A 26,789-nucleotide genomic window follows, 5' to 3' on the forward strand; every position below is an offset into this window, starting at 1 on the left:
TTACCGATCAATGCACTTATTTAGATAGGAAAAATATGTTTTATAATTATCTTAAATACTCAAAATAATTTATTTATTTATTTAATAAATTCTAACACCCAGCAATCAAACAGAGCCTCCAGAAAAGCAATACGCACATTCAGATCACTTCCACCCCAATAATAATAAAACACACACCAACAAAGAAAGAAAAGAAAAAAAATAAAAAATAAAAATCCATGTTTGTTCAAACCCAATAAAGAAAAAACACAAAGAAAGAAAAAGGAGATGATGACCATGCGCCAACAGTACATGCAAAAAACCACATTTCATTACTTTGACTGATTAAGATAAAATAAAAGAAAATAGGAGAAAATTAAATAGAAAGAACAAAATTAAGAAAATAAAGAGAAAATTAAAATTACAAAAAATAGAGGACAACGTAACAAAGGAAGATTTTTTATTTTTTTATATTTTTTTTTAAAAATAGGGACAAAATTAATAAAACACCATTTTCTCACTAAGAGAGGGAAAAAAATTAATGAAATAAAGGTACAAAAATTGTTATAGTCGTCCTCGTCATTGGTGTTTTCATCAGAACTGTTTGTCGTCAAATGGGAGTCATGGGACCAATTGGGTTTGACTAAAACGGGTCCGTCATCTGAGGAGGACCCTAATCCAACAAATCGGGCCGGTCTGTGTGGGGGTTTGAACCGTCCGTTTCGTTGGCGAATAAAGCCATAAACTCTGTAGCTGCTCGGCGGCAATAACAGCTGCACATCCAACGAAGACGGTGCGCTTCGACTGTAACTTTGATTTATTTTCTTGTAATCGAATATAACGATATAATTTTTGGTTTAATTATATATTTAAAAAAAAAAAACCAATAAAGGTCCTTGCAGGTATAATAAGCAACACTTATGTAGATCCTGTTAATGGATTGAGAATGGTGGGTAGTAGTATAAGTGATGAGAGATATACTTATATACATGACTCTAAATGGCCTTCTGAAGCGGCCGACGTGCACCACATCGTTGTTCGGAAGAGCAGCGCAAAGGGTTTCCTTGTATACTTGTCAGCTCTTCTGATTCTAGCAAATGGGTTCCATCTTTTCCTTGTCAAGGTATGATGCTCTTGGTTTTTTTTTTTTTTTTTTTTTTTTTTTAAGATTCTTCCTTGTATAAGGTTAATTAATAAAGTGCCTCTCCACGCGATTTGTGTCTTTGCTCTTTACGTTCAAGTTCCGATTATGTGTAGGTGACAACCCAAAGCACTATGTGTAAACTCTTTGATGGTGAACGCCATGAATTCATTTGATTTAGCAGTTTCAAATATGGGTTTGAAAAATAGTGATTTCCAAATGTAGTAGATGAAATGAAATTTTAAAAAACGTAGATAAGTGTTTGCTAAAATTGTGATTCAGCCTTTAAAATAGTGCACCCAAACTGCTGATTTTTTCAAATGCACAAACGGGCGTATTGCGCAATCCCCAGACCAAATGCACTCAAGTATTTCACATAATATAACTGGTTCTTCCCAACATGTTATATCAAGAGTGTTAGTTCTTAATTTCATATCCCTGGTAGTCAAGAATATGAGTTCATTGGTTTTGTTTGGCATTTTTCATGAATCTTGTTAAAGATTTTATGGATTCTTATAGAGCCTAAATTATTTGTTAGATGTTGACATTGAAAATCAACTAGAGTCGGTAGTTCTTTATTAAGCTTGTAGGTATCTAACACGATGACCTTCACTATAACAGGATAAATCAATTATCATTGTTTTTTGGAGCTTTCTTTTGGATGTATTCCTTGTCAAGCTCATGCTTCAGAAGCCTGTTAAGAAAGGTGAGAACCTGAGAAACGGGCCTTTTTGTGCTCTGAGTTTTATTGTGTATTCTGGAATCTTGTTGAGTAATTCATTTCTAGAATCGCTGTTATTGATTGCCTAATTGGTGTTTGATTACTCAGAGTCTGTTATAGTTATGCCAGCTTTTGGAATTCAACTTGAAACACACTATGTAAGGTAATTGTCTTTCCGGCTTTTTATTTTTTGTTTTTGTTTTGTTTTTATTTTTATTTTTTTTTCAATGGGAGATATTTGCTGCATTTGGGAGTGAATCTATAAACCATTCTTTGTTTTAGGGTGTCCTACCAACATAACTATAAGTTTCTTCATGTATAGCATCTTTATACCAAAAGTTATTACAGTTTCCTTGTAAGGAAACATTGAAGCCAAGGGATTGGATGCACAACATTCATAGCATCTTATAAAGTTCACATTTGGAAGAAGAACTAGTTTGATTAGAGTTCCTTCCTAGTCTCTACTATGCTAAAATGTTGAAAAGGGTGGATTTTATGCTGTTAAAATGTGTGTCACACTACATTGGGTTTAGGATGGAGAAAATCTTGGGTTTTTCTCTTTATTTCAATCTTACCATTATGCCTTACACTTTTTCTTTTTAAGCCGATTCTCTGACTGCATATGCATTCTCCAAGGCCTGAAGATTTTTTTGTCTAGTGTTCTTGTTCATCAGAAATATGACAAACCTTGTTTGGTCCTTGATGCAAATCTGGCAATAATCAAGCAGTTATACTTATAAATATACAGTCCCAGATTTTCCTAATATAATCTTGTTTTTGTGTTTCATTCTGTTATTTTCGCATTCAGTGGTAAAACTATCCGCCGCTTTGTACCCATTGACAAGATATTGAAACCTACGCTATCAGAATGTGTGACCCCTGTTACTTGTTACTGGAGCCTGTCTTTCATTGTACGAGGAGAGGCAGAACTGATGTTAGCTTTTAAGGTAAATGAATCTTGTGTATTTTAGTGTCCTGGACTTCCTTTTCTTTAGGAATAAATGTGATGCCTATATGTGGATTTTGGGTTCTACTGAAGCTGCTTAACAAGTCAAACGAGGTGATTGATCACCTATTCAAAAATAAAGCGAATAAATTACGGATTTTGAGTTCAATTTTACTGTTTAATAGAAGACGTGATAAGCATGACATGAACTGCCACTCAGTTTGTAATGAACTTGTAATAAAAATTGTAGTATTCATAATAACACTCTTTTCATCATCCAGGAGTTACGTCCGCCGGTGAAAATGCTAGTCCCCATCTGGAAGGCCTTGTGTGCTGTCACTGGAAGTGGAGGAAGCTTCGACACACTTACTGATGATGGCCCATGGTGTTGAAGGATTTTTTTTTTTTAAAATTAAGAGCTGTGATGCACTTCAATTAGCAGAAATCCCACGTGTTAGGATGATGTGCATATATAATAGATGCATTTGTACTCGTTTCAACTAATACTATGTGTATATCAAAGGGAAATTCTGATTGTGGAGGGATGCTTGAAATATGTTCGTTCTAAGATCAATGGATATGGTTCATCTTCATCAAGATCAATGAACTTATTTGTCCTTAAATTTATACCATTTGGTTATGCTACAAAAGTTTAAAGTTATGGGGACGTTCTCTGTGTTTACAATTTCAAGGGGATTCATGATTTCACAAATTTAATTTATATCATTTTATATGTAGCACAATATTTAAATGACACGATACTATATATACAGTTTTTTTTTTTTTTTGACATGTCCGCATAAGAGGGGGGAGGGAGATTCGAACTAGTGACCTCTACTTCATTAAGTATGGTCCCAGCCGATTAAGTATATACAGTTAGATGTCATACATAAACCACATGATATTGCTGAACATTTATGTAAAGTGGCAAAAATGGGTACAAAATTTCTTACAAATTGATGTGGTAATTTAGCGTGTTATTTATCATACTAACTACTAAATAATTACATTAAAATTTTAAATTTAAAAAAATGTTACGTAAATTTATTAGAGAATTGTTTGAAAAATTTAGCATTTTTGTACATAATATATGTGAAGTTTACAGCCTAAAATGTGTCCCATTATCCCGTTTGATGCGCAATAGACGGATATAGCCAAGTGCTCGTCGGCAACCTCAGGGAAAAAATAAAGAAAATGCCCTTAGGCATATTACGTCCAAAACGGCGTCACTTTCCTCCGTTCTTCTCCATGACCAATTCCTTTCTCACAGGGATCAGAATTTTCTGATCAACCAACCGGCGAAACCAGAGCCGTCCCATCTCTCTCTCTTTCTCTCTCTGCAGGCATAATGTACCAGTGGAGGAAATTCGAGTTCTTCGAGGAGAAAAGCGGCGGGAAATCGAATGGGGTACCGGAGGAGGTGAGCGGGAGAATCGAGTGCTGCTCGAGCGGCAGAGGGAGGGTGGTGATCGGCTGCGACGATGGCATGGTCAGCCTGCTCGATCGCGGCCTCAACTTCAACTACGCCTTCCAAGCCCACTCCTCCTCCGTCCTCTTTCTCCAGCAGCTCAAGGTTCTTCCTTTTCTTTTATTTTTCTTTGCGATACTTTTTTTAGTTTCTCAGATGATGTGGGAAAATAAGAGAATATGAAAATTTCTGAAGCTTGTTTGGGATCTTGGTAATTGGGTTCGTCCATTTAGTTGCTGATTTGGGCAGCTCAAATTTTGGGTTTCGGTTTTGTGGGATTGGTTTTTGCGACTATTTGGTTGCTGAGGAAATGTGGGAAAGGAAAGGAGTTGAGATTATACAACTGGGTTTTTTTTTCTTTTTTGGAGTCGGACAGCTCAAAGTCTGAGTTTAGTCGCGTGGATTTGAAGTTGTAAAGTGTTTAATTGCCGACAAAAAATTAGATATTAGAATTGGCTTTATTCCCTTTTTTTTTTGTTCCCAAATCTTTAGCGGCTCAAGTTAGTTCTGGGCTTATGATTATTCTTGTTCTGTTTTTAATGTTCAGCTGTTCAAAGTTTCGTGCTTTGGTTTTGTGGAACCTTGAGTTTTCTTTGGTTTCTGATAGTTTAGTTTCTAGGAAAAATGAATGGATTTAAAAGGTTGGAACTAGGGTTTCTAATTTTTTTTCATATTGTGTAGCCTCTATTGAAGTTACATCATGGTTTGAAGTTGATGCAAAATTTGTTTATGTTTATAACATCAGCAACGCAACTTTCTGGTAACTGTTGGAGAGGATGAACAAATATCTCCGCAGCAATCAGCTATGTGCCTGAAGGTCTTTGATCTTGATAAGATGCAGCCAGAGGGCTCAAGCATGACTAGCCCTGATTGTATTGGTATATTGCGGATATTCACTAATCAGTTTCCTGAAGCAAAGGTAGTGTGCTGTGTAGATGCTTATACTTGTCTCATTTCTTATCTGATTGCCTAGTTGCCTTTAATGTCTTGGATTAAATTTGTCTTGGTCTACCTGCCTCTGCACTTGCGTTTATCTTAATGGAATTTTGAAACCTATATGATATACTGCAGATCACATCATTCTTAGTACTAGAGGAAGCACCACCAATACTACTTATAGCTATTGGCTTGGATAATGGTTGCATTTACTGCATCAAAGGAGATATTGGACGTGAGCGTATCACCCGTTTCAAGCTTCAGGTGGATAACATCTCAGACAAAAGCCAGTCTGCGATAACTGGTCTAGGTTTCAGAGTGGATGGTCAAGTTCTTCAATTATTTGCCATTACTCCAGCTTCAGTTAGCTTGTTCAGCCTGCAGGATCAACCACCGAAACGGCAAACCCTAGATCAGATTGGATCCAATGTCAACAGTGTTGCGATGAGTGACCGCTCGGTATGCAGTTATGGGAGCTGTTCATTTTTATGTTGCCTCAATAAATGTGTTTTATATTCTCTAAGAAAGATAATGGTTTACATGTTTTTTTCTTATCAGGAGTTTATAATTGGCCGACCTGAGGCTGTATACTTTTATGAAGTTGATGGACGTGGTCCATGTTGGGCTTTTGAAGGAGAGAAGAAGTTTCTGGGGTGGTTTCGTGGATACCTTTTATGTGTTATTGCAGACCAAAGAACTGGCAAGAATACTTTCAATATTTATGACTTGAAGAACCGTTTGATAGCCCATAGTATAGTGGTTAAAGAAGTTACTCACATGCTTTGTGAATGGGGGAACATAATACTCATAATGTCTGACAAATCAGCTTTGTGTATCGGGGAGAAGGATATGGAAAGCAAGTTAGATATGCTCTTTAAGAAAAACCTTTATACTGTAGCTATAAATCTTGTTCAAAGTCAACAAGCTGATGCTGCTGCAACTGCAGAGGTGTTAAGAAAGTATGGGGACCATCTATATAGCAAGCAAGACTATGATGAGGCTATGTCCCAGTATATCCACACTATTGGTCATCTTGAACCTTCTTATGTCATACAGAAGTTTTTAGATGCACAAAGAATCTACAATCTTACGAACTACTTGGAGAAATTACATGAGAAGGGGCTTGCTTCTAAAGATCATACAACTCTTCTCTTAAACTGTTACACCAAATTGAAAGATGTGGAGAAGCTAAATATATTCATTAAAAGAGAGGATGGTATTGGGGAACATAAGTTTGACGTCGAAACTGCAATAAGGGTTTGCCGTGCTGCCAATTATCATGAGCATGCTATGTATGTTGCTAAGAAGGCCGGGAGGCACGAATTGTACTTAAAGATCTTACTTGAAGACCTTGGTAGATATGACGAAGCATTGCAATATATTTCAAGCCTTGAACCAAGTCAAGCAGGGGTAACAGTGAAGGAGTATGGTAAGATTCTTATAGAGCACAAGCCAGTGGAGACTATTGAGATACTCATGAGGCTTTGTACAGAGGATAAAGAATCAGTTAAGCAAGGAGCCTCCAGTGGTGCATACTTATCTATGCTGCCATCTCCTGTTGATTTTCTCAACATTTTCATCCATCACCTGCAGTCCCTTATGGATTTTCTTGAAAAATATACCGACAAGGTGAAAGACTCGCCTGCTCAAGTTGAAATCCACAACACGGTATTGGAGTTGTACTTGTCCAATGACATGAACTTTCCATCAATCTCACAGGCTAGCAACAATGGAGATCTTAATCTTGGAGCAGCTGGAATGTCAAGAGCTGAGTCCAATGGGAAATTTGCTGCTGATCGCAAAGATTCAGCTAAGGAAAAGGATAGCCTGGGAAGGCGTGACAAGGGGCTACGGTTGCTTAAAAGTGCATGGCCATCTGAGCTAGAACATCCGCTTTATGACGTTGATTTGGCTATTATTCTGTGTGAAATGAATGCATTTAAAGAAGGGCTGTTGTATCTATATGAAAAGATGAAACTCTATAAAGAGGTGATTGCTTGCTATATGCAGGCACATGATCATGAGGGATTGATTGCGTGCTGCAAAAGATTGGGGGATTCAGGTAAAGGAGGGGACCCATCTCTTTGGGCAGATCTGCTGAAGTATTTTGGTGAACTTGGAGAAGATTGCTCCAAAGAAGTGAAGGAAGTTTTGACCTATATTGAAAGGGATGACATCTTGCCTCCTATTATTGTTCTTCAAACGCTGTCCAGAAATCCATGCCTCACACTCTCTGTCATTAAGGATTATATTGCTCGAAAGCTTGAACAGGAATCAAAGCTGATCGAAGAGGACCGACAATCTATTGAGAAGTATCAGGTTGCTGCTTATTATTAGCTTTCTTTGAAAGTTCATCTGTTGTACCTATTTCTGTCATGGCACCCACTTTGGGTGCATGGTGCAATGATTTTCTTTGATTTTTTATTTATTAATTACATACATTTATTAAAATGTGCAGAACAGGGGGAAGTATTACCAAAATAGAAATAGCTCCTAAATTGTGAAAATAATCCCAAAAAATCCAACGGGTAAAAGTAAAAATATGAACTAGAATGGAATGGTGATAATGGCTTAAATGTGCCTATTTTCTTAATTAATGGCATGGCTATGATTTATTGTTCTGTCTTTAGAAGGCTTCTTTGGAAGGTTTGGTTGCAATATTTCTTGAACATTGTAGTAAACAAGGTGGGAAAGGGATTTACATATGCTTAATCAGAAAAGAATCATTCTGCAGACACAGTCATATTAAATCACTATCCTCATTCTTTTTATTCAATGAAAAGACCAAATTATTAAATGAGTTGTTCCAACTTGCAGGAAGACAGTTTGGCAATGAGAAAGGAAGTTGAGGATCTGAGGACAAATGCCAGAATATTTCAGCTTAGCAAGTGCACTGCATGCACTTTCACACTTGATCTCCCTGCAGTACACTTTATGTGTATGCACTCATTCCATCAGCGCTGCCTTGGTGATAATGAAAAGGAGTGTCCCGAGTGTGCTCCCGAATATAGGTCTGTTCTAGAAATGAAGAGAAGCTTGGAGCAGAATTCTAAAGACCAGGATCAGTTCTTCCGGCAAGTGAAGAGTTCAAAGGATGGGTTTTCTGTGATTGCTGAGTATTTTGGAAAAGGAATCATAAGCAAAACTGGTAATGGACCCACGGGTGGTGGTGGTGTTAGAGCAGGCAGCACTTCTTCCAGCAGTGGCCTCTGAGCCTTCTTGTTGCTTGCTTGTTTCTTTGTCTCAATATTCTGCCAGGAATGAGTTAGGGTTTGAATCTGCTGTTGTTGTAATCAATGGATGGAGAAACAAATTGGGAGCAAGGAAAGAGGTAAATAGATTCCTGTGCCGGGTATTGCTAGAAAATTTTGGGTAGAAGCGGGTTTGTGTGTGTAGAGGCTGAAGTTTGTGACGTCGTTTTTGGCCACAGCATTGGTGAGAAGCTGCTGATGCCAAAGCTAGCTTTCTTATATATATATATATATCTTGATAAATGAAATCCCATAACTTTTGAGTCTGAAGATCTTTTAAGGAAAGCATTTCCCTGCAAGCATGTGCAATTGGAGACTATGGCGCTCGATCTACATTCATAATTAACCTTGTCATTTATTTATCTTTATTTTTTAATGTATCAGTATATGGATTGCCTGTGACTGAGCTTTGTCACGCCTCACCATGTTGGTGATGTTCAATGCGCTATGTTCAGTTATTGTTATTATGATTATTATTTTTATTTTTTTTAAAAAAAATTCAAGTGATGAATGTCCTGATGGGCAGCTTATGGAAGAGACTAGAGAGCATGTGGGCCCTGTATATGCTTGGGAAGCCCACCCGAGCAGATGCGGGCTTACCTGCTCTCTCACATTGCATCAGGATTAGCTGTAATTTTTTGACTAGAGCAAATGAGAGAGTGCTCTACCCAGGTGTGGAGTCCACTTTCTCGAATAGGTGGACCACATTAGGGCGCTCTCTCTCAATTAGTTGCCAGCCAATTGGCCCAATTCTGGCAAAAAGTAAAAAAATAAAAATAAAAGAAACTTTTGAGATTGTCAGAAATTTGGAAAAAAACACTGTAAACACCCGAAAACGAATCTCACCCTCAAATTCAGAACTTTTCCGATAGCCTCGTGTTTGGAGCCCAAAATTTTGGTTGAACAATTTCTTGCCTTCTCGGGCAAACATTTGAATGACAACACACTGTTAGAGAAATGCTATACTTCTATCTCATTTTGTTGACGTGACATTGTCAATCAACCATTCGATCAATCATTGTTAAAAAAAAAAAAAAAAGTTAATTAATATTGCCACATCAACAAAGTAGAATAAAAGTGTATTATATATATTCGTGATTATATCCACCATCCCATTATAGAAGATGAAGGTACAAAATGAAGAAAAGAATAATATGTGAAGAAAAAATTGTGATTTATTATGCACACATGAATATACTTGATCATCAATGAGCTATCAGCCTACCCTAATACCTCTATACATGATATCTGGGTCCCGATTATACTAAAATGCGTATAAAGTGAGCTATACGCCTGATGACAAAGAATGGGTTACAATGAACGCGCCAATTACATGCATGTAGGGCTGCCACAATAATCCGGGGACACCTTTGGTGTCTTCTCGACTCTAACCTCTTGCAGAACTTAACCTCTCTGTCGCACGTTGAAAACTGAGTTCATGCCGGCGTAAACCACGCCACAACTTGTTAGAATTGTCATCCAAAAGTCCGAGCTTAGCTATCTGCTTGTGCAGGGCCTCCAAGTTGACAAGGGGGATAGTTGTTGGTCGTCCATGAGCACACTGCATAACAAAATTTCAGAGTTATTCAAGACGACAGCTGAGTAATTCTCTCTCTCACTCTCACTCTCTCTCTCACACACACACACACACACATGAAATTTAATTCGCATAATCACCTTCGTAAAAATGTTTCTAAAGATTATTAACTCACTTGGAAACAAAGTGAGGTCTGCTTTAGCTCTTCAACAATGAGGGAGCATTCTGAAGGTAACAAAGAGTCCCCAAACATAATTGCACCTTAATTACAAAGTACAACAAAAGTAAGGAAATTTGTTGAAATAAGAAGAAAATTCATCTTCATAGAATTGCTACACCAGATTCTTCTTTCTCACAAAAAGAGAAGGGCTGGAAACTGGCTAATAGGCAGAAATTTGCAAGGAGGTAAAGTAGGAAGGAAAAAGAGTCTCAGATGTACATCTAAAATTAGAGAGACTCACTTCCCTTTAGTAACACAAATCCATATGGGAGTATTTTATGAAGGTAATAACAATCCTCCCACATGATGTTGAAAGCATAAAAATCTTCTCCCACATGAAAAAGCTAGAATACTTAATTCTTTAATAAACCATTTTCACGGCTTGCATGTTTCTAGTGAGAACAAGCATGTACCTCTGCATGCTTTCATATTAAGGACTCGAAGAACTGATGGTGGTATTGTCGATGATCCATCAGTATCAGCAAGCTACAGATTGCACAATATACTGGAGTTAGAAAGACATTGAATATTGTTTAAAGTAGGCAAAGAATAGAGAATAAGCAAAAGAAATGGAAACGTTACTGTAAAAGGTGGAATGCTAGATAATACCTGCTGAAGAAATTCTAAAAGATCTACATCAGACAAATTGACACCTAAAATGTTGGGTACCTGCATGTGTTTTATTGAAACAAATTATATCAATAAAAATAAATACAAGAGGGGGCAGCAATTATTGCAACTTTAAAAAGCAAATGTACATTTGCAATAGATTTCAACTATGGCTGTAACCAGAACAAGTTGAATCTTTGTTCAATTTCAGTCAAGTTTATACAGGGCTTGAGCTTAGCTTGAGGTTGAATCGAGCTTTGCTTAAAAAGCTTAGTCATTGCTAACAATAAGGTAATCAAGCTCAAGCTTAGGCTATTTCCTCTGACAAGCCTAATTCAAGCTTAGGGAAAGCAGCATTCAAATGTATATACTTGTTAAAAACATGTTGCTTATCCAAACATGTTTATATTTTTATACAATAATAAATCCAAATATTATAACATATAGGCTTGCAAGCTTCTGAAAAATGCGTGGCTGCAGTTGAGCTCGGGGTCAATTACAAAATGGAGCCAAGCAGAGCCAGCAGTCAAGCAAGCTCGAGCAGCTTGTCTCATTTACAGTCCTTATATCAACCAATGACTTTGGCTTTAATATATAGTTGAGAGGGGTAAATATCTTCTTCTAACATGCTTTGAGCTCATAGAAAAATTGAATATAAGAAGCAAATAAGAAAGGAGACGGTTCTTCACCGCAACAAGTGTGATAACCGTTGGCCGCTTGTGGAGAAGATTCAAATTCCTGCGAAAGTGATTAATGTCATGAACCATACAAATCAGGTAAGGAAAAGAAAAGGTGAAAAAAAAAAGTTTCTCAGGAGAAGGAAACTATAGAACACACTGAACTATGAAATGGTGAAACTCCTATCTGGCCTCATTAAAAAACTCAAGCACAAGCACATTAAATACTGGCTCAGCCAACGATGCCTTCTCAGTTCATCTCCAAGCATTAAAGTTTTATTCATTTTGTTGAAATTTCATAACGCTGGAGAATGAGATGCCAACACCAGTGTTGTGTTTTTCTATTTAGATTATAAACAAGTATGAGGTTTTGATAGACAGAGAATACCTCTTGAAAGACCTTGAATCTTCACCATGAATGTTGCAGATCCAACCCCAATCTTTTATCTCTTCAGCATAATTTTGCAGCAACTGATAGGCAATCTCTGGCAGCATCTGTTATTACCATGTTTAAGTTAAACTTATGAATTTCAGATAGACCCAAATATTCCATAGGCCCACAGAGGAAGCTAGCATAGCATCAAATTCAGACATACCAACTCCTGTTCACTGTCCAGATAATTAATTGTCTTTGCTTCTCCAGATAACACCTAAATAGTCAAATAGTCTTATAAGCTAAGGTAGATAAATCATGTCCACAAGTTCAAACAACATAATAATTTTACCTTTTTACGCAGTTCTTCCAGTCGGATCCTTTCATCTGCAGCATGCTGTAGAAAAGGACCACTGCTGAAGTCATTACTCCATCCAAATCCATGCAGAGGCCCTCTCTCTCCTCCCTCCCTCCCTTTGTGTGTGTAAGTGTATGCATGCGCACGCCCTTTTGAGAGTGTGCATGCTTCTCAATGTGTGGACAAGTTGTGAATGCATGCTTATATACATCAGCATCTCATTCAACTTATGCTTTTCTCGGTAGGCGTATTTACAAGTATGTTTACATACAGACATCTACTTTGAAGAAAAGAAGCATGTCTGACTAAATTCCAATAGAACTTCCTCAAATATAAAATCATCTAAGAAAGCACTATCATTATTAGTGTCCTTATTCCCCTCCAAAGACGACCATGCAATTCAATAAAATGTAAACATCAAATCAAATGCATACGAATATTAATTGCTACACTATATATGCTCTTATTTAGTAAGAAACATATCACTGAGATATGGAAAGGCAGATATAGCATGATCAAGAAGGGAAAAAAAAAAGATCCAAAACAAATAATAATAAATAAACCTGGTCAATAACAGCAAGTGTCCCATCACCCACAACTGGAATGAATTTCTTATCCACCTGTTGAAGAACTTTGGCATCAACCAAGCAGCTCGTGTTGATAGATTCAGGAACTAATAAATCACCAGCAAGATGCAAGAATCCCGAAGAGATGTCAAGTATACTACTGTCATCGCGAACATCATATGATTTATTTCTGTCCTGTATAAAAAGGATAAAATCTTGAATAGTCATGAAAAGCTCATCTGTATTAACAAAATCTTCCAAATTTGCAAGATTACTCAACTGTTAGCTGGGATGAGCAATTCCGCCATTTGGACCAAGAATTCATGGAATCTAGAGTTTCCCCTGAGATGAAGACCGTAAGATGAGATTATATAGGGTCAAATGCTATGTTAATATATTAGGACATAGAAGATATGCAGGTAGCAATGAGAACAAGCCAAAATAAAACAAGAGTGGTAAAAGTTTTTCAATAACAAAAGCTGATACAAAATTTATTGCTTATTGGCCAATTAATAAATGTTTCTAGCACTATTGATGAAGTTAATGTTCCAGCTCCTCAAAATTGTTATGTACATATGAAGAAAACGATTGCACAAGCTCCCATGTTTATAAATATCATATCCAAGCCTGAGAAATTCATCCTTGAATTAACATTATAACTATACTGGCACCATACACCAACAGGAAGTACATTTATGCTTAAATATTGGTGTTACCTTTAACTGGAGCAGTATCTTGACAGTTGAAATAATGGGACTGTTCAAACTTTTCACCTTCTTCAATCGCCTTCAGGTTTGCTGAAATGCCTATCGTCTTGTCCATATCTGATCTGAAACCAAGACCAAGGTAAGTGAGAAATTGAGCAATAGGTGCATTAAAACTGCTATAATAAAGATATTAAAAAAGAGTGTAGTACCTAGTGTCTGACAACAAATGCTCCACAGTACTTGGCATATGATATAAATGGCAATCATCAGAAGGTTGTTTGGCACACTTTAACCCATTAACTTCTGCAAAAAATTAAAAGGCTTATTTCAGTTAGTTTTTGCATCACTTTGCCAAGTCTTTAAGGGCAACTCAATCACGAAAGAACCTGAATAAGTAAGAGTATTATGAAAGGTTTTGGCTTTGGGTTTTCCTGCTTTCATAATTGAAGGATGATTCCAAGAAAAGAACTTCCTTTTGCCTCTGTAAAACGGTGGAGCTGAACGGCTTCTTCTTGATCTTTCTTTAGAAACATGATCTGGTTCACATTCTTGTTTCCTCATCAAATCCCTTTGTCTTTTATATCTGTTAATACCTGTGAAATCATTAACACATGAGTCCACATACAACCTGCCTATCTCATTAGGTAATATATCTGGATGTTCAGGAGAAAATTTATAATCTCTATTGTGTCTTTGAAGGAGTTTGCAGAACTCTCTACTAGAATCAGCACAATCATTAAAATCTAATATATTATATCTACAACTTGAGGAGCAATTGTCATGGCTAGAACCCTTTGGCATGATACCATAATGAGATTTACAGTCCATCTTTCCATAATCCACAAAATGCCTACAACTAGCGCTTTCACCAGAGTGGGAACTCCCTCCATATGCATTTTCATCCTTGAAATGTTCAACATCCCAATGTGTGGATTGAAATAAGGGATCCGAGGTCGGGGAACACCAATCAGAATTTGATGTTTGATGACTGGAGCCGAAGTTTCCTATTTCTGTGATTGAATCAGATTCAATAAAATCTTCTCCAATGAACTGTTCTGCATAAGATGGGATTGACTTTACAAAATCTCTTGATGGAAAATCAAAATCTGCAAGCACTTCACATTTTGTAATTTCTCTCGTAAAGGCTTGAGGACATGATGCCTTGCCTTGCCAAAAGGTCCTTGTGAGGAAATCAAAACTCTGGTTACTACTATCAACTTCAAAAAAATTAGCCCTATCATGAGCACCTGCCTGCTGCCAGTCGTTCCTGAAGCAATCCCTTTGAAATTCAAATCCTTCATCATTTACAAACAAAGCCCTCTCAAGTGGCAGGCTTCTTCTAGAGGAGCAACCCTGCAGCAAAGGTTTTTTAATACCCCTGCCGATCAAATCACAAGATAATGCCACCCCTGCTGATTCATTGATCACATCTGGATCATCTTTAAGGGACTCAATTCCCCATGCTGAAGTTAAACAGTTGTCCACATTATCATTGGCTCTGTTCTCCAAAAAATGATCTTCCATAGATAAAAAGTTGTTATCAGATGCCAACAGCTGGTTGTCAAACTTACAGGTTGCTGTGGGTACGCATTTGGCCTCAAGACCATCCCATGATTGGAAAGCATAATCAGTTTGACAAACAAATCCCACCTGAATCTGTTGCTCTTTAACTTCAGCAGAATTTTTGTGCAAGTTTACAAAAGGAATTCTATCCTTTCCTGCGTGAGATAAATGGTCAACCTCTTTGGTTAGCATATCTGATGGGGAAGAGAAAATGTCAAGAGAAGCTTTATGATTTTTTATCCTGCGCTTCTTTTTCACAATTTCAGATGTTTCTGACAAATCTGCATCGAGAAAATCTAGCAACAAAAAAGGTGATAATTAGCTATGAGCTAAGAGAAATCAAACCAAAAGTATTCAGTGTAGTCCATAAAGCGTGCTACTCAGATAGCATATATGAGATGATAACCTTCTGCTAAAGTAAAATTGCTTTTTAACTCAAATAGCTTGATTAAGAACAACTTCTAAGACATAGATCAAGTTTAATTCACTTAATGAAAAACGAAGCTGTTTAAAATTTTAAAAATTTATTTTTTACCTTCTTCTGCTGTTAAGGAGTCATCAGCTTCCTTCCAGATTCGATCTTTCCTTATTATATCAGTTACATGATTAATAGAGTCCCCTGAAAACATCTCTAAGGTTAATACAAGTTTTGGAAGTCACTGAATCAAAATAGTGTTAATAATCAGCAAGATGCATTGTAAGTGTATACCGAAAGTAATATTCTCCTTCCATAATTGTTGAATGGCTTTCTCAGTGAATGTAAGTATAGGAGCCCAATCCTGGCAAAAGCAAACAAGGAGAAAAGAAAAAAAAAAAAAAAAATTAATAACAATGGTGCCAAGAAAAGCAACGGATTCACTAACCATTCACATGTTCAAGGAGCTTTTCCTTAAAAGGAGAGACCAATAATATTCCTGAGCACTGTGACCAAGGAGTATATTCCAAGGAGGGTCGCATAATGCTATTTTCAATTACTACCTAAAGTTGAATAACCCCAAGTTATATGGACATTTCAACAAGCCTGGATCCATAACAAAGAAGTCCTCCAGAACCATAACATGCTTTACAAACATTAAGCCACTTGATGAAGTCAAATTCAAAATAAAGAGATCCAGACAAACTCATACAATTCAATTAGCAATTACCATGAATCAGAAGTAGCGATTAGACAAGAAAGCACATTACCTTGAACTCAACATATGTCTTTGAAGGTTCAAAGGTTAAATCATAAAGAGATCGAGGGCAACTTAGATTCAAAATATAAGCTGGATATGCTTGAGACCTGCTTCTCTTTCGGTTTTGGGAGCCATTGTTGACTTTCCATGGATCCAAACACTCAAAGCTAGTAGCCAATTGATTCAGCAATTTATGAATTGGACCTTTGCAAACAAACCGCGAGTTAATATCTGCTAGTGTGAAGGTCACAACCAAATTCTTAGATTATCTAATCATCTCCAACCCCATTAAACCCATCCTAAAGACTCAGTACTTTGTTGACAGGAATACATAGTCATGGATACAGACATATTGAAAGGCCTGCAAAAAAGAGGTGTTATGTTATTAGACATAGGGATCGTAAAATAAAAAAAATAAAGCATACAGTTAATTACTTAAATCATTAACAAAAATCTTCTACCTTAATTTCGAAACCATCAACAGGATCAGATATGTAGCCAGAAAGCTTTAAAACACCGTCACTAATGTTTAATTTGTGAAGAGAGTCAGAGACTTCTAACCCAAAGCCACTTTTCAATAGCAACAAAGGAGAAGAAGGCTGAGTGCAAAGAAGCTCGTCCCCACTACGTGTGTAGAATAAAAGTATAAGTAAACAAGCATGACAAACAAACCAGCTCCAATTTGCAAATTTGACAGGAATACACCTTTCAATATCGATAACTTTGAAATAAACTTGTGAGTGGACAAGGGCAATCCTAAGTACACCTTTCTTGACCGAGTGCAACACCTTCTTGGGGCTACCAATTCAGTAATGCAATTTTTTTTGAGAAGTTAAGAAAAAAAAAAAAAATGTCCAACATAGAAATTGACCAAACAAAGAAGAAGAAGAAGAAACCTGGATTGCATATATTTCCTTCTAACTGGTTGGTTGTAAAATAAATCGCGGACATTAACTGCAAAGAGTCAAGCAATTAATTGAAGCTTTATTGTATATCGTAACTAACAAAGATATAGAACAGAAAATTTATCTTCTTAAAAACTAATTTCAAATCACATGTTCATGTGAAATTATTTGGAGCAAAATGTTACTAGCAGAGGGAAAAAGAAACTGTTAAGAGCAAATGTTATATACATGCCAAAATTAATTGTCATATTAAAAAACAAAAAAATTGTTACAAATTGCCAGAGTAACCCATAAGCAATTACAAGTTTCTCCATATTTACCAATTTGACAGATTAACAGTACAAATTCAGCACCTCATGATCAAGGTAATTCTTGTGAAGAATAACACACAATAAGCTACACGGATAGGTCAGCACAAGCATTTTACTGAAAAGTAAACTAGCCAATCAACCCCACTGCCTATTGAGAGTTGTCATAAAATGGAGAGAGAGAGAGAGAGAGAGAGAGAGAGAGAAATTAAAGCATAAAAATGGTATGAGCAGATCTTCAAACAAGGGAAATATCCTAACATGCTAATGATAATGTTGACAAAATAATATATTACCTGTGGTGCCTACGTCCTTCCTATCATTATCAATTCCAAGATACAAACACTTGCATCCCTGAACAGAACAGTGCAAAAGTCAATCAGAGCCAAGCTTGCATGAATAGCAGGAACAATAAGCAACTTGCTCCTGGAATAGCAAAATTGAAATAGTAATGAACTGCTCGTGCCTTAATGACTTTGCGATATCCATTCGGCCTCCCATAAGCTTTTGTTGTAATTTCCAACAACGAGACATCTGAAATGGAAGCCAATGCTTCTCCTCGAAAGCCAAAGCTTCCACCGGCAGCATCCATATCAGCCAACTGGTGGAACTTCGATGTTGCTGCTCAAACATTTACATAGACACAAACATTGTTAAAATACTAACTAGCTAATCCAAATACTTTTTTTGTTTTTTTGTTTTGTTTTGTTTTGTTTTGTTTTTTTTTTTTTTTTGTGGATGAAAGATAGCTAATTCAAATTCATATAATATACATGTGATTTCTGGTGCATCTCAATTTATTCCACGAGATCCACCTTTGATACTCCCTTGTTTGAGCTAACTCTGGTTATACTCCACTTCCATCCCCACTACCAAAAACCATCAAGCTACTAGTTAGAATTTCCTAGACAGTTTTCAACCTCCGTCATCCTCTTGTTGTATAAAGTCCACTAGTTAATGAGCACTACTATTCTTTTTTATAAGATATGTTTACAACCAAAGAAATCAACATATGATTTAAATGAAAATCTTATTAATGCTGATAAGAGGGCAACTGCAAATAATGATCCAGAGAAACTGTGAAAACAATTGAGTTAGCCTAATAGCCTGATTAGTAGTTAGCTAATATTGACTTTGTCAGAACTAACCATGCATGCCATTTACACCTCCTGTAATTATTAAGTATCAAGAACATGTGAGCTCCTCTCCCCAAGAAAGAAAACAAAAATGTATAATTTAAGGTATCAAGAATGACAAAAACAAACAAATGCTTAACTCTTGTACAATATGCGTTTGCGACGTGCAATTAATCTGAGTAAAGTTCTTCTACGTTATAAAAAAAAAAAAAACAAATGCTTAACTCTGGAATCACTATCCCATAGGCACTCGAAAACTATTACAATCATCAACCAGAAAGAATCCCAGCAAAATGCAAAAAGATAATAGCCGATAACTTGGTTACCATATCTCTCCCCCAACAAAACCAATCCATCCCGAGTAACACCAGATCCTGCAAGTAGATTAAACGGATCAAAATTTATTCAAAGTTGAGCGTGCTATACAAGATTAAACCCAGAAAAGGACAATTCAGTACTGACCATCATCCACCACTTTTACAAAACACGTGCCAACACCCACGTAAACCGATACCTGACACAACAAGCAATAGTTGATTCTCAGAATTTCAATATTGCCTTACTATACAAACAATTTAGATATAAAATTAAGTGCACTCTCCTAAAGCATAGAATGATTTAGGCGGCATTAGACTTGTTCACCTTTGTCGCACCCGCGTCAAGACTGTTAAAAACCAGCTCCTCCACAACCCTCGTCAGGTCAAAAAGGATAATCCCAGAACGCACCGAACTACGAACTGCCTCCGGCAAGGGATTCATGCTCCTCATTGAGAATCAAGCTGAATTTACCAAATAGCTTCGATCATTGCAAAATTTCGACGAATTTAACCTACATTTACGTACTTTCGCAATCTGTGGTTTATATATTCACGAATACATACATATATAGATACATACATACATTCATACATATATATTTAATGGGAACATGGTTGGTGTAAAAACGAATCGAATTGGTTTGCTTAACTGATGACACGATTACCGCAGCCGGTAGGGATTAGGGTTCTGAATGGAACGTCGACGTTTAAGCAGACCATTAGCAGAGGTTCGATGCAGTGGGTTTTGAAATGGAAGCCGAAGAAGAAAAAGGCGGTCGAGGAGTAGTGTCGATGGATGGGCTATGATAAGATCACGGGGTTGAGGCTTGGTTGAGTCACAAGTGTGATGTCATTGGAGGACACGTGTAATCTAGTATGCAACTACCTGACTTAAAATGGGCTTTTTCCTTTCTGATCCTTTTGACGGCTGTGGTTTTTATTGGTTGGAGCAAACGGCCCCTTAAAGTCCCCGCGGGTAACGAAGGTCGGTCACTATCTATTAACTGACTTTTACGAATAACCATTTACTCGCAAGGGGCATTATATTTTTCGTTCAATTACGATAATACCTTGGTTTTTTCTTTTCTTTTTTTAATTAGAAAAATAAATAAATTATTTAGGCTGAAAAACCATGAATATGGGGCTATATAAATATTTTTAGTTGTTTATATCGTGTTGAAAATAAATAATTAATTGACATTGTTGTCATTATTGTTCATCAACAAATGGACAAAGATCTTTGTGATCAGCTATGAGCCTATGATGATTGATGACCTCGTGAGCTCCACCATTGTCCACAAACTCCAGCGCCTTCGCTGACCTCTTCCTTTACATCCTTTTTAAGCTTGATTTCACTCCATTGACCCCATCTTCACCATTGAGAACCTTTACTTTGTCATCCCCAAATCCCGATCTAACGATTCAGAGAAAGCGAAAGTCAAATCAGTGCAATTATTTTAAAGTAAATTAATTAATTTATAGTTTTATTAATATTATTTATAAATTTTAATCCCACTTAAAGAATTAATGTGAGATTTAGCAATAATAAGTATCTTTGGAAATCACCTATTAGTGTTAAAGATTTCACTTGTTAAAGAGCCGTGAACAAATTGGTTGAGGCCATAAACTTGAGGCCGAGATTAGCCACAATCGTACGATAAAGGTCGTGAGAAGTGAGGGGCACTGTACGTTGGAAAAAAAACATAAATAATTTTGTCTTTGTTTTGTTGATTAGGACAAATGTTTTTGTTGATTAAAAAAAGAAAAAATTATATTTTACCTTTTAGAGTTTGAGATTATTTTCAATTCAACTTTTAAAGTTTTAATTTTTGCAATTCGACCATTCCATCAGTTAAAGCCATTTTTACTGACGGAACAGTGATCATGCATTGTTGACCTTTTTGTACCCAAAATGCCCCCTTCGCATTTATGTCTGTCTCTTTCTCTCTCTCTCTTTGGTTTTGTTAAATCGAAGCATCACACAAAATCCATCTTCTCCTTATAATAAACTCTCTCTCTTTCTCTCTGCCAAAGATTTCAAATCTACCTCTCTTTCACTGTTTAACATTGAAACAAATGGAGTTTAAATTGAGCATCACTCATTATTCAACTAATTAATGTCACATATTCATCAATTCTCAAAAGGTTGGGCCATTATCGGATTTGATAAACATAAATGCATTGGGACAAAATTTTCTTATAAATTGAAGTAAAATAAATTTTCTTAACTACAATCTATTAAACTGACATATATTGTTATTACGATATTGGATTCTCGCATGCATTTTATACCTTATTAAGCATGTATGCATGCTCTAAAAATAAACATCAAATTAATAGCTTAAATTATATGAATTTCTTCTCAAACCTTGGTTCGATGTATTATATATTATTTACACTCGGTTAGCCAAAATAATTTGGTGAAAATGTAACCGTATCCGACTAATTACTTTAGCTCAAAAATTAATGAACTGTTATAATCCTCACCAAATGTTCAAATAAAATAAATAAATAAATTATATATATATATATATATATATATATATATAATTTTTTTTTTTAACTAAAATGAAAAAATAAAATTAAATTAATTGAGGCGAATGCAAAAGGTTTTACTACTGTGCTTCAATTCATGTACGTAGACAGAAACAGTGAGCCCATTTTGAGTGGAACAAGAGAAGGTTAAAATGGTAAAAGGAGGGTGGCAAAATACGTAGTTTGGACAGAAAAACGAGGATACTTAGAATAGCAAAGAAGTGAAAAAATGGTGGTTAAATGGGGATTTGGGACGTGGGGTTCTAGAACCAGAGCCCCATCCAGATTCTTTCTGACATCATATATAAGCAGATCTTCGGTTTTCTTTCATGTCCTGTATTTTCTTCCTCATCTCTCTCCCTCTCCGAAAACCCTAATTCAAAGTCTCTATTTGTCTCTGTCTCGTCTGAGACAGTAAACAAGATCGGCAGGTAATTACGCGACCTTTTCTTCCTCATGGTCCGAGCATAACACTGTTTTTGTTTTTGTTCCATTTTTTTTTTTTTTTTTAGTTTTGAAATTTAATGTAATGGCGCATGAACTGTTGCTGATTTAAATAATTATGTGAAATCGAGCTCGTTGCGTGCTAGATTGGTGTTGTTTGTGATCTGATTCTTTGTGTTCGATCGTAATCTCAATGAGAAATTGGGAATTCGATGCTTTGCATGTTAATTGGTGTGTAACTGAATCCGAGCATGTTTGCACGTCTGAATTCTGCTGTGCTTTCGATCTTTGGTGAATTGGATGATGCTCTGTTTGCTTGTCGAGAAAATTGAGGCTTTATCGGTTTTCATTTCCAAGGAAAACTGCATTCAGCTAAAATACTTGTGTGAGATTAGGTTGAGTTTGTTCTTGTTCTGATCCTTTTGGAAGCCAAGATATCTAGAATACGAGGTTGTGAATTTGAATTTCGTTTTTTATTCGTTGATGTTCTTTACAACCAGAAAAAAAGGCATCTTTGTATGTCGATTCAGTCTCAAAATTGTGTGGTATTTAATGTTTGATAAAGTGTGCAGAAATTTATGTTTTTTCAAAATTTTCAAGATCAGTACTAGTTTCATAATAGATTTGGTATTGGATTGATACTGAAGGTGTAACTTTTAATGTTTGTTTTAGCCTCAATCTAAATGGAGCAGACGGTTTATCCATGTGGAGAATTATTCAGCTGTTGGGTGTGAAGCAAATAAATAAATAATAGGAATAATGGAGGCTAACATATGTGATGTCAATCACTTGGATGCCGATGTCCTTTTGCCTCCTCGAAAGCGACTGCTTGCTGGATTGAAGAAGCAAAGCTCGGAAGCTGATGGTGCTTCACGTCTCTCTCTAGTTACTTCTCCTTCTGCATCTGCTTTCACTTCTGCTTCTGCCTCTTCTCCTGCTTGTGCTCCGTCTTCTGCTGCTTTAAGTGACTTTGAGATCCGTCTGAACAATCTATTGAGTTCTCATTCGAGTAATCCTAACCTTACACCAGAGGAGATAGTAGAGGCCTCAAAATCAGCAGCTATTTCTGCAGCTAAGGCTGCAGAGGATGCAAGAGCTGCAGCTGAAGAGAAGGCTGCAAAAGCGTCAAAAGCAATGGCTGCTGCCAAGAGTGCTTTAGATTTGGTTGCCTCGTTTTCTGAAGAGGCAGCCTGTAAGGAAAGATCCCTGAAAAAGAATAAGCTGAAGAAGCATCTCCCAGTTCAGCTCTTGTATAAAAAATACCAACCAATTGAGAATAATAGGACAGATGAAGAGTTGGCCCGGAAGTTGCATCGAGCTATAAACAGCTCCCCAAGAATCTCAAAGAATTCTTCAAGTTCTGACTGGAAGGGTCATAAACACAAGAAGCTTAAAACCTCAGCAAGTTCTGAGAAAAGCAGGGTTTGCAATGGAGGTATCTTATTGGAAATACACCCCCCATCGACGTCCAATGGTCATGCTGTAGCAGGCAAGATCAACTCTGACAGCGCCATCCGAGAGTCATACACACTTAAAGCAGATGACAAGGCCTGCAAGTCTGATAGAGCTAGCCAACTAGAGATGGGTAATGAGGAAGCAGAATCAAGTCAGCCAAGGGATAAAACTTCGGAAGATGTGTGTACCACTGGTAAAAAGAGGGGAAGGGTGAAGCTAAAAAGGTTGCCCTTAAGCATTTGTACCTTTAGGGATCGGGCAAACCCTAAGGAAGAGATGAATGTAAGAAGCTCCCCCTTGGCGGAGAACAAAATGGGAAGCCCTACTGCTGGTGGTATGCCCTTATTTTCTATGGAGCCTTCAGCTGATGGTGTGATCCCAATTGGGGCTACACCAGTGTGGAAATGCCAGGGGTTCAAAGCGCCAGCATGTGTCAAACAAAATAAAGTTCTGCAGTCATGATGTTTAAATTGTAATGTGGTTACAGGTGGCTACTGTGATAGAAGTTGATAGCTGAGGTAGGATTCATGGTGCTCTTTTTATAGAAACGGCTTCATTTGATTTATCTTTTTGCTCATTTTTTCTGGCTTTGTAATGAACTTGAACTGACTGAATGTAAATTTAGATATTTAATTGCTTGCATCCGTGATTTACAGAGTAGCAAAGCTTGAAGTTAAGATACGAGTGACGCAATAAATTGGATGGAATTTGTTGACATGTTGCATATCCATCCTGCTCTTAGATCTTATTATAAATGAACAATATAATGCTACTGTGTAGTTTTTGGCAACTTGAACTTTTTTCTTCCTTCTATATACTAAAAGCTATACATGAAATTATTGCAATGGAGAAATTTGTATAACATATGATGGTATTTGTGCTGCCATAATAAATACAGTAATATTAGAAATGGAAACACCTTTAATAATATACAATTTTGATGAACTGTTAACTGTGTTGATCTCAACTAGGATTTGTTCAAGTCTCTATTTCTTAGCACCTTATGACTGGAGGAATACGCTTGAAAGCCTTTATTCTAATTCTTTTTAGCATTGCCTTCCACTTTTACACTTTTGATTGTAATTTTAGGAAGCCTTTATTGTAATTCTTTTTTAGCATTGCCTCCCACTTTTACACTTTTGATTGTAGTTTTAGGACTCTGTGTACCTTTCCCCTGTGTTCCTGACTTTCGTCTCTTGTTCTTTTGATAAATTTTTTGTTTTACTTTAGAAAAATAAGTTGACATGTCTCTACTTTTTTGAAGTTAATTTCATGTGTCGTGAAATCTTTGTCAGAAATGATATATAGAAGGTAACAACGGAGACAAAAATACAAGGATCTATTATTGGCTGAATATGGACTCTAAGTCTCTAATCTTAAGCTTGTTAACAGAAAGCTCAGACCCTTTGAATGCTCGCCCATTGCACTTGTTATGGATGCACCAAGATTTTTCATCTAAGGAGGCTATAAAACCCCTGCCTCGGTTGTCAGCCTGGTACACTTCTTCGTTGATTTAACGTTACTCCTAAGACTAGAGATTGAATGAAAAATGAATGTTTCCAGCAAGAGATAGAAGAGGGCATTTATGGCTCAGAGAACCTTTTTATGTGTATGAACCAAAAAAGAAAGAAAAATGTGTAATCTACAAGCAAAGTTTTCCTCCAAATCTATTAACTTGACATATGTTTAAAATGCTCGAGTATCACATGCATTTTTAACGGGGTATATGATTTATAATAAAATTTATTTGAGAATCGCATTCAACATCCACCCATTTCCTCTAATTTAAACTAGGTGAACGCCATAGAGGATAAAAAATTAATTTTAAGGGGTCCATCTCAAAAAAAAATTAAAGAACTTTTTACAATTTTGGGGGCCATTTTAAAATTTCAACCCAAAGGATGGTTTCGTCCCTGCAACTCAACAGAGCTATCACCGGAGATCCGAGCCATGGGTAAAGTCTTCGCCTTATTTCACATCTCCAAATACTGCCTACTATGTTGGTGTCTTTTGCTTCTTCGTTGGCAGTTAAGCGGTCTCTATGCAAAAAACACAAATCAACATTGACAGTAGTTTTGGTCAAACAATACTAGAAACCACATTTTAAAACAACCTACGGCCGCTTGTGACAACGGTAAAGTGAGCTTGATTTTATAATGATTGGCATGGCATTAGATTGCATTTTAAAAACATGGCATTCATCTAGTTTAAAATGGGAGGAAATTGGTGGATGCTGAATGGGAGGAGAGCCTCTCGATTCGAACACATATCAGTTTAATAAATTATGTCGAAATCCAATTTAGAGAAAACTTTATGTTTGGCGCTTTTTATATTTATGGAAATCCGAACAACAAATAACCGAAGATCCAGATCCGTTTGCATCACCCCATTAGCTGGAAATACGACCATGGTATGAGAAGGAAATATCTTTGCTATAATAATTGAATAAATTGGCCGCAAGAGACGTTGGGTTGGCTTTTAATTACTGGCTCTTAGCTGGAAGAGCTTGTCTAGTATTCTTTACGTTAAACAAACAACGATGAGACGAGTTGTTGTTAATACAAATTATAAGGTGTTAACTTGCTGCTGTTTTTGATCCCTTGTACGAGGTGAAAGCGATGCACTTCGATGGACAGCTCTATTCTTTCTTGTCTTGGGTATTATTTGTTTTTTGCCCGTTAAGTTATCTGAGAGTGTGTGGCGCAGTTGTGGTGGAGATGTCATATTCTTTCGGTTTCACATAAATTGGGAGAATCTAATTTAATGGATGACTTATCCATTATGGTCAAATTTAAGCTCGTTGCATCAGCATACTCATGCTATCATATGGCGCGAGAGAAATGCTAAATTTTGACACGACTTGAGAATTTGATACGAACTTAACACAAAATTAATGAGCTAGAATTGAGTGGTTTATATAGTCTTATATCTATAACTCGACACAACCAGAATATGACACGTGACATATAATTTTTTACACGATTCGTAAACCTGATACAACCTAACACGAAATTAGTGAATTATAGTTGAGACTTGTTTAATTAAATGACTTAAATTAGAATTAACCTATATAATTTTATAATCTTAAATTTTTATTTTTATTTTGTAATAAAGTTATTACTCAGGAAAGTTTTAGGCCTTTTGTTTTGTTCACTTTGTTAAGAAACGTTATGACGTCACTACTCTGGGCCTTGTATGTATATATATATTGGGTGGGGAAGTTGGGTTTGATTATTAGTTGGTTGAGTTTTGATTATGTAGAAGAAAAGGAAAATTCCAGAAATTGGTTATCCGTCAATTGATTATTTATATCATGGACCCCTTCTCACTTGTGATTAAATAAGAGTAAGATATGGTACGATCAGCATTCAAAAAGGACCACATCTTCCTGAAAGTGAAGTCATGCAAGTTGGGTATCTTTTTCCTTATTTGATTAGTGAAAAAAGAAAAAGAAAAAGAGTC

At 36.5% G+C, this 26,789-nt stretch overlaps 4 protein-coding genes across 7 annotated transcripts; 3 read left to right on the forward strand and 1 right to left on the reverse strand.

Moving 5' to 3' along the window:
• Positions 1–543: 543 nt before the first annotated feature.
• Positions 544–3,384, forward strand: LOC132171325 (uncharacterized). Of its 2 annotated transcripts, none has more exons than XM_059582614.1 (6): positions 544–772; positions 872–1,102; positions 1,742–1,826; positions 1,950–2,004; positions 2,650–2,788; positions 3,069–3,384. In XM_059582614.1, exons 2-6 carry the CDS (start codon positions 926–928, stop codon positions 3,177–3,179), a joined length of 567 nt encoding a protein of 188 aa, XP_059438597.1. In that variant the 5' UTR covers positions 544–772; positions 872–925; the 3' UTR covers positions 3,180–3,384. The 2 variants fall into 2 exon arrangements, with proteins under 2 accessions (XP_059438597.1, XP_059438598.1); XM_059582615.1 differs by having other exon boundaries at positions 882–1,102.
• A 544-nt stretch (positions 3,385–3,928) lies between these two features.
• Positions 3,929–8,906, forward strand: LOC132171219 (vacuolar protein-sorting-associated protein 11 homolog). Its single transcript, XM_059582483.1, has 5 exons — positions 3,929–4,360; positions 5,001–5,174; positions 5,327–5,650; positions 5,750–7,510; positions 8,009–8,906. The coding sequence occupies exons 1-5, from the start codon at positions 4,136–4,138 to the stop codon at positions 8,402–8,404; spliced, it is 2,880 nt and encodes a 959-aa protein (XP_059438466.1). The 5' UTR covers positions 3,929–4,135; the 3' UTR covers positions 8,405–8,906.
• Positions 8,907–9,586: 680 nt separating this feature from the next.
• Positions 9,587–19,514, reverse strand: LOC132170703 (DNA mismatch repair protein MLH3). Of its 3 annotated transcripts, none has more exons than XM_059581782.1 (26): positions 19,219–19,507; positions 19,039–19,090; positions 18,903–18,950; positions 17,907–18,061; positions 17,737–17,794; positions 17,124–17,181; positions 16,933–17,025; positions 16,689–16,851; positions 16,573–16,588; positions 16,238–16,458; positions 15,762–15,831; positions 15,588–15,671; positions 14,296–15,348; positions 13,876–14,082; positions 13,699–13,792; positions 13,499–13,611; positions 13,063–13,124; positions 12,780–12,977; positions 12,211–12,255; positions 12,082–12,135; positions 11,874–11,980; positions 11,498–11,546; positions 10,809–10,868; positions 10,613–10,685; positions 10,155–10,240; positions 9,587–10,003 (listed from the first exon to the last, which is right to left on the reverse strand). In XM_059581782.1, the coding sequence occupies exons 1-26, from the start codon at positions 19,342–19,344 to the stop codon at positions 9,830–9,832; spliced, it is 3,519 nt and encodes a 1,172-aa protein (XP_059437765.1). In that variant the 5' UTR covers positions 19,345–19,507; the 3' UTR covers positions 9,587–9,829. The 3 variants fall into 3 exon arrangements, with proteins under 3 accessions (XP_059437765.1, XP_059437766.1, XP_059437767.1); XM_059581783.1 differs by having other exon boundaries at positions 14,737–15,348; positions 19,219–19,505; XM_059581784.1 differs by lacking the exons at positions 9,587–10,003; positions 10,155–10,240; positions 10,613–10,685; ... (3 more) ...; positions 12,082–12,135; positions 12,211–12,255 and having other exon boundaries at positions 12,883–12,972; positions 13,876–15,348; positions 19,219–19,514.
• A 2,163-nt stretch (positions 19,515–21,677) lies between these two features.
• On the forward strand, positions 21,678–24,051 carry LOC132170774 (uncharacterized). Its single transcript, XM_059581877.1, has 2 exons — positions 21,678–21,859; positions 22,545–24,051. The coding sequence occupies exon 2, from the start codon at positions 22,632–22,634 to the stop codon at positions 23,787–23,789; it is 1,158 nt and encodes a 385-aa protein (XP_059437860.1). The 5' UTR covers positions 21,678–21,859; positions 22,545–22,631; the 3' UTR covers positions 23,790–24,051.
• The last annotated feature ends 2,738 nt before the right edge of the window (positions 24,052–26,789 follow it).

Source organism: Corylus avellana, chromosome ca2, assembly GCF_901000735.1.
Source record: "Corylus avellana chromosome ca2, CavTom2PMs-1.0".
Taxonomy (NCBI): domain Eukaryota; kingdom Viridiplantae; phylum Streptophyta; class Magnoliopsida; order Fagales; family Betulaceae; genus Corylus; species Corylus avellana.

Bases quoted from the DNA above. Each gene is read 5' to 3' on its own strand.
- LOC132171325 (XM_059582614.1), top strand. From the start codon at position 926: ATGGTGGGTAGTAGTATAAGTGATGAGAGATATACTTATATACATGAC. The intron at 1,827-1,949 runs GTGAGAACCTGA...TTGATTACTCAG, and splicing joins TCAGAAGCCTGTTAAGAAAG to AGTCTGTTATAGTTATGCCA. The intron at 2,789-3,068 runs GTAAATGAATCT...TTCATCATCCAG, and splicing joins AACTGATGTTAGCTTTTAAG to GAGTTACGTCCGCCGGTGAA.
- LOC132171219 (XM_059582483.1), top strand. From the start codon at position 4,136: ATGTACCAGTGGAGGAAATTCGAGTTCTTCGAGGAGAAAAGCGGCGGG. The intron at 5,175-5,326 runs GTAGTGTGCTGT...GATATACTGCAG, and splicing joins ATCAGTTTCCTGAAGCAAAG to ATCACATCATTCTTAGTACT. The intron at 7,511-8,008 runs GTTGCTGCTTAT...TCCAACTTGCAG, and splicing joins AATCTATTGAGAAGTATCAG to GAAGACAGTTTGGCAATGAG.
- LOC132170703 (XM_059581782.1), bottom strand. From the start codon at position 19,344: ATGAGGAGCATGAATCCCTTGCCGGAGGCAGTTCGTAGTTCGGTGCGT. The intron at 13,125-13,498 runs GTAACACCAATA...TCTTCATCTCAG, and splicing joins AGATACTGCTCCAGTTAAAG to GGGAAACTCTAGATTCCATG. The intron at 12,978-13,062 runs GTTGAGTAATCT...CTTTTTATACAG, and splicing joins ATTGCTCATCCCAGCTAACA to GACAGAAATAAATCATATGA.
- LOC132170774 (XM_059581877.1), top strand. From the start codon at position 22,632: ATGGAGGCTAACATATGTGATGTCAATCACTTGGATGCCGATGTCCTT.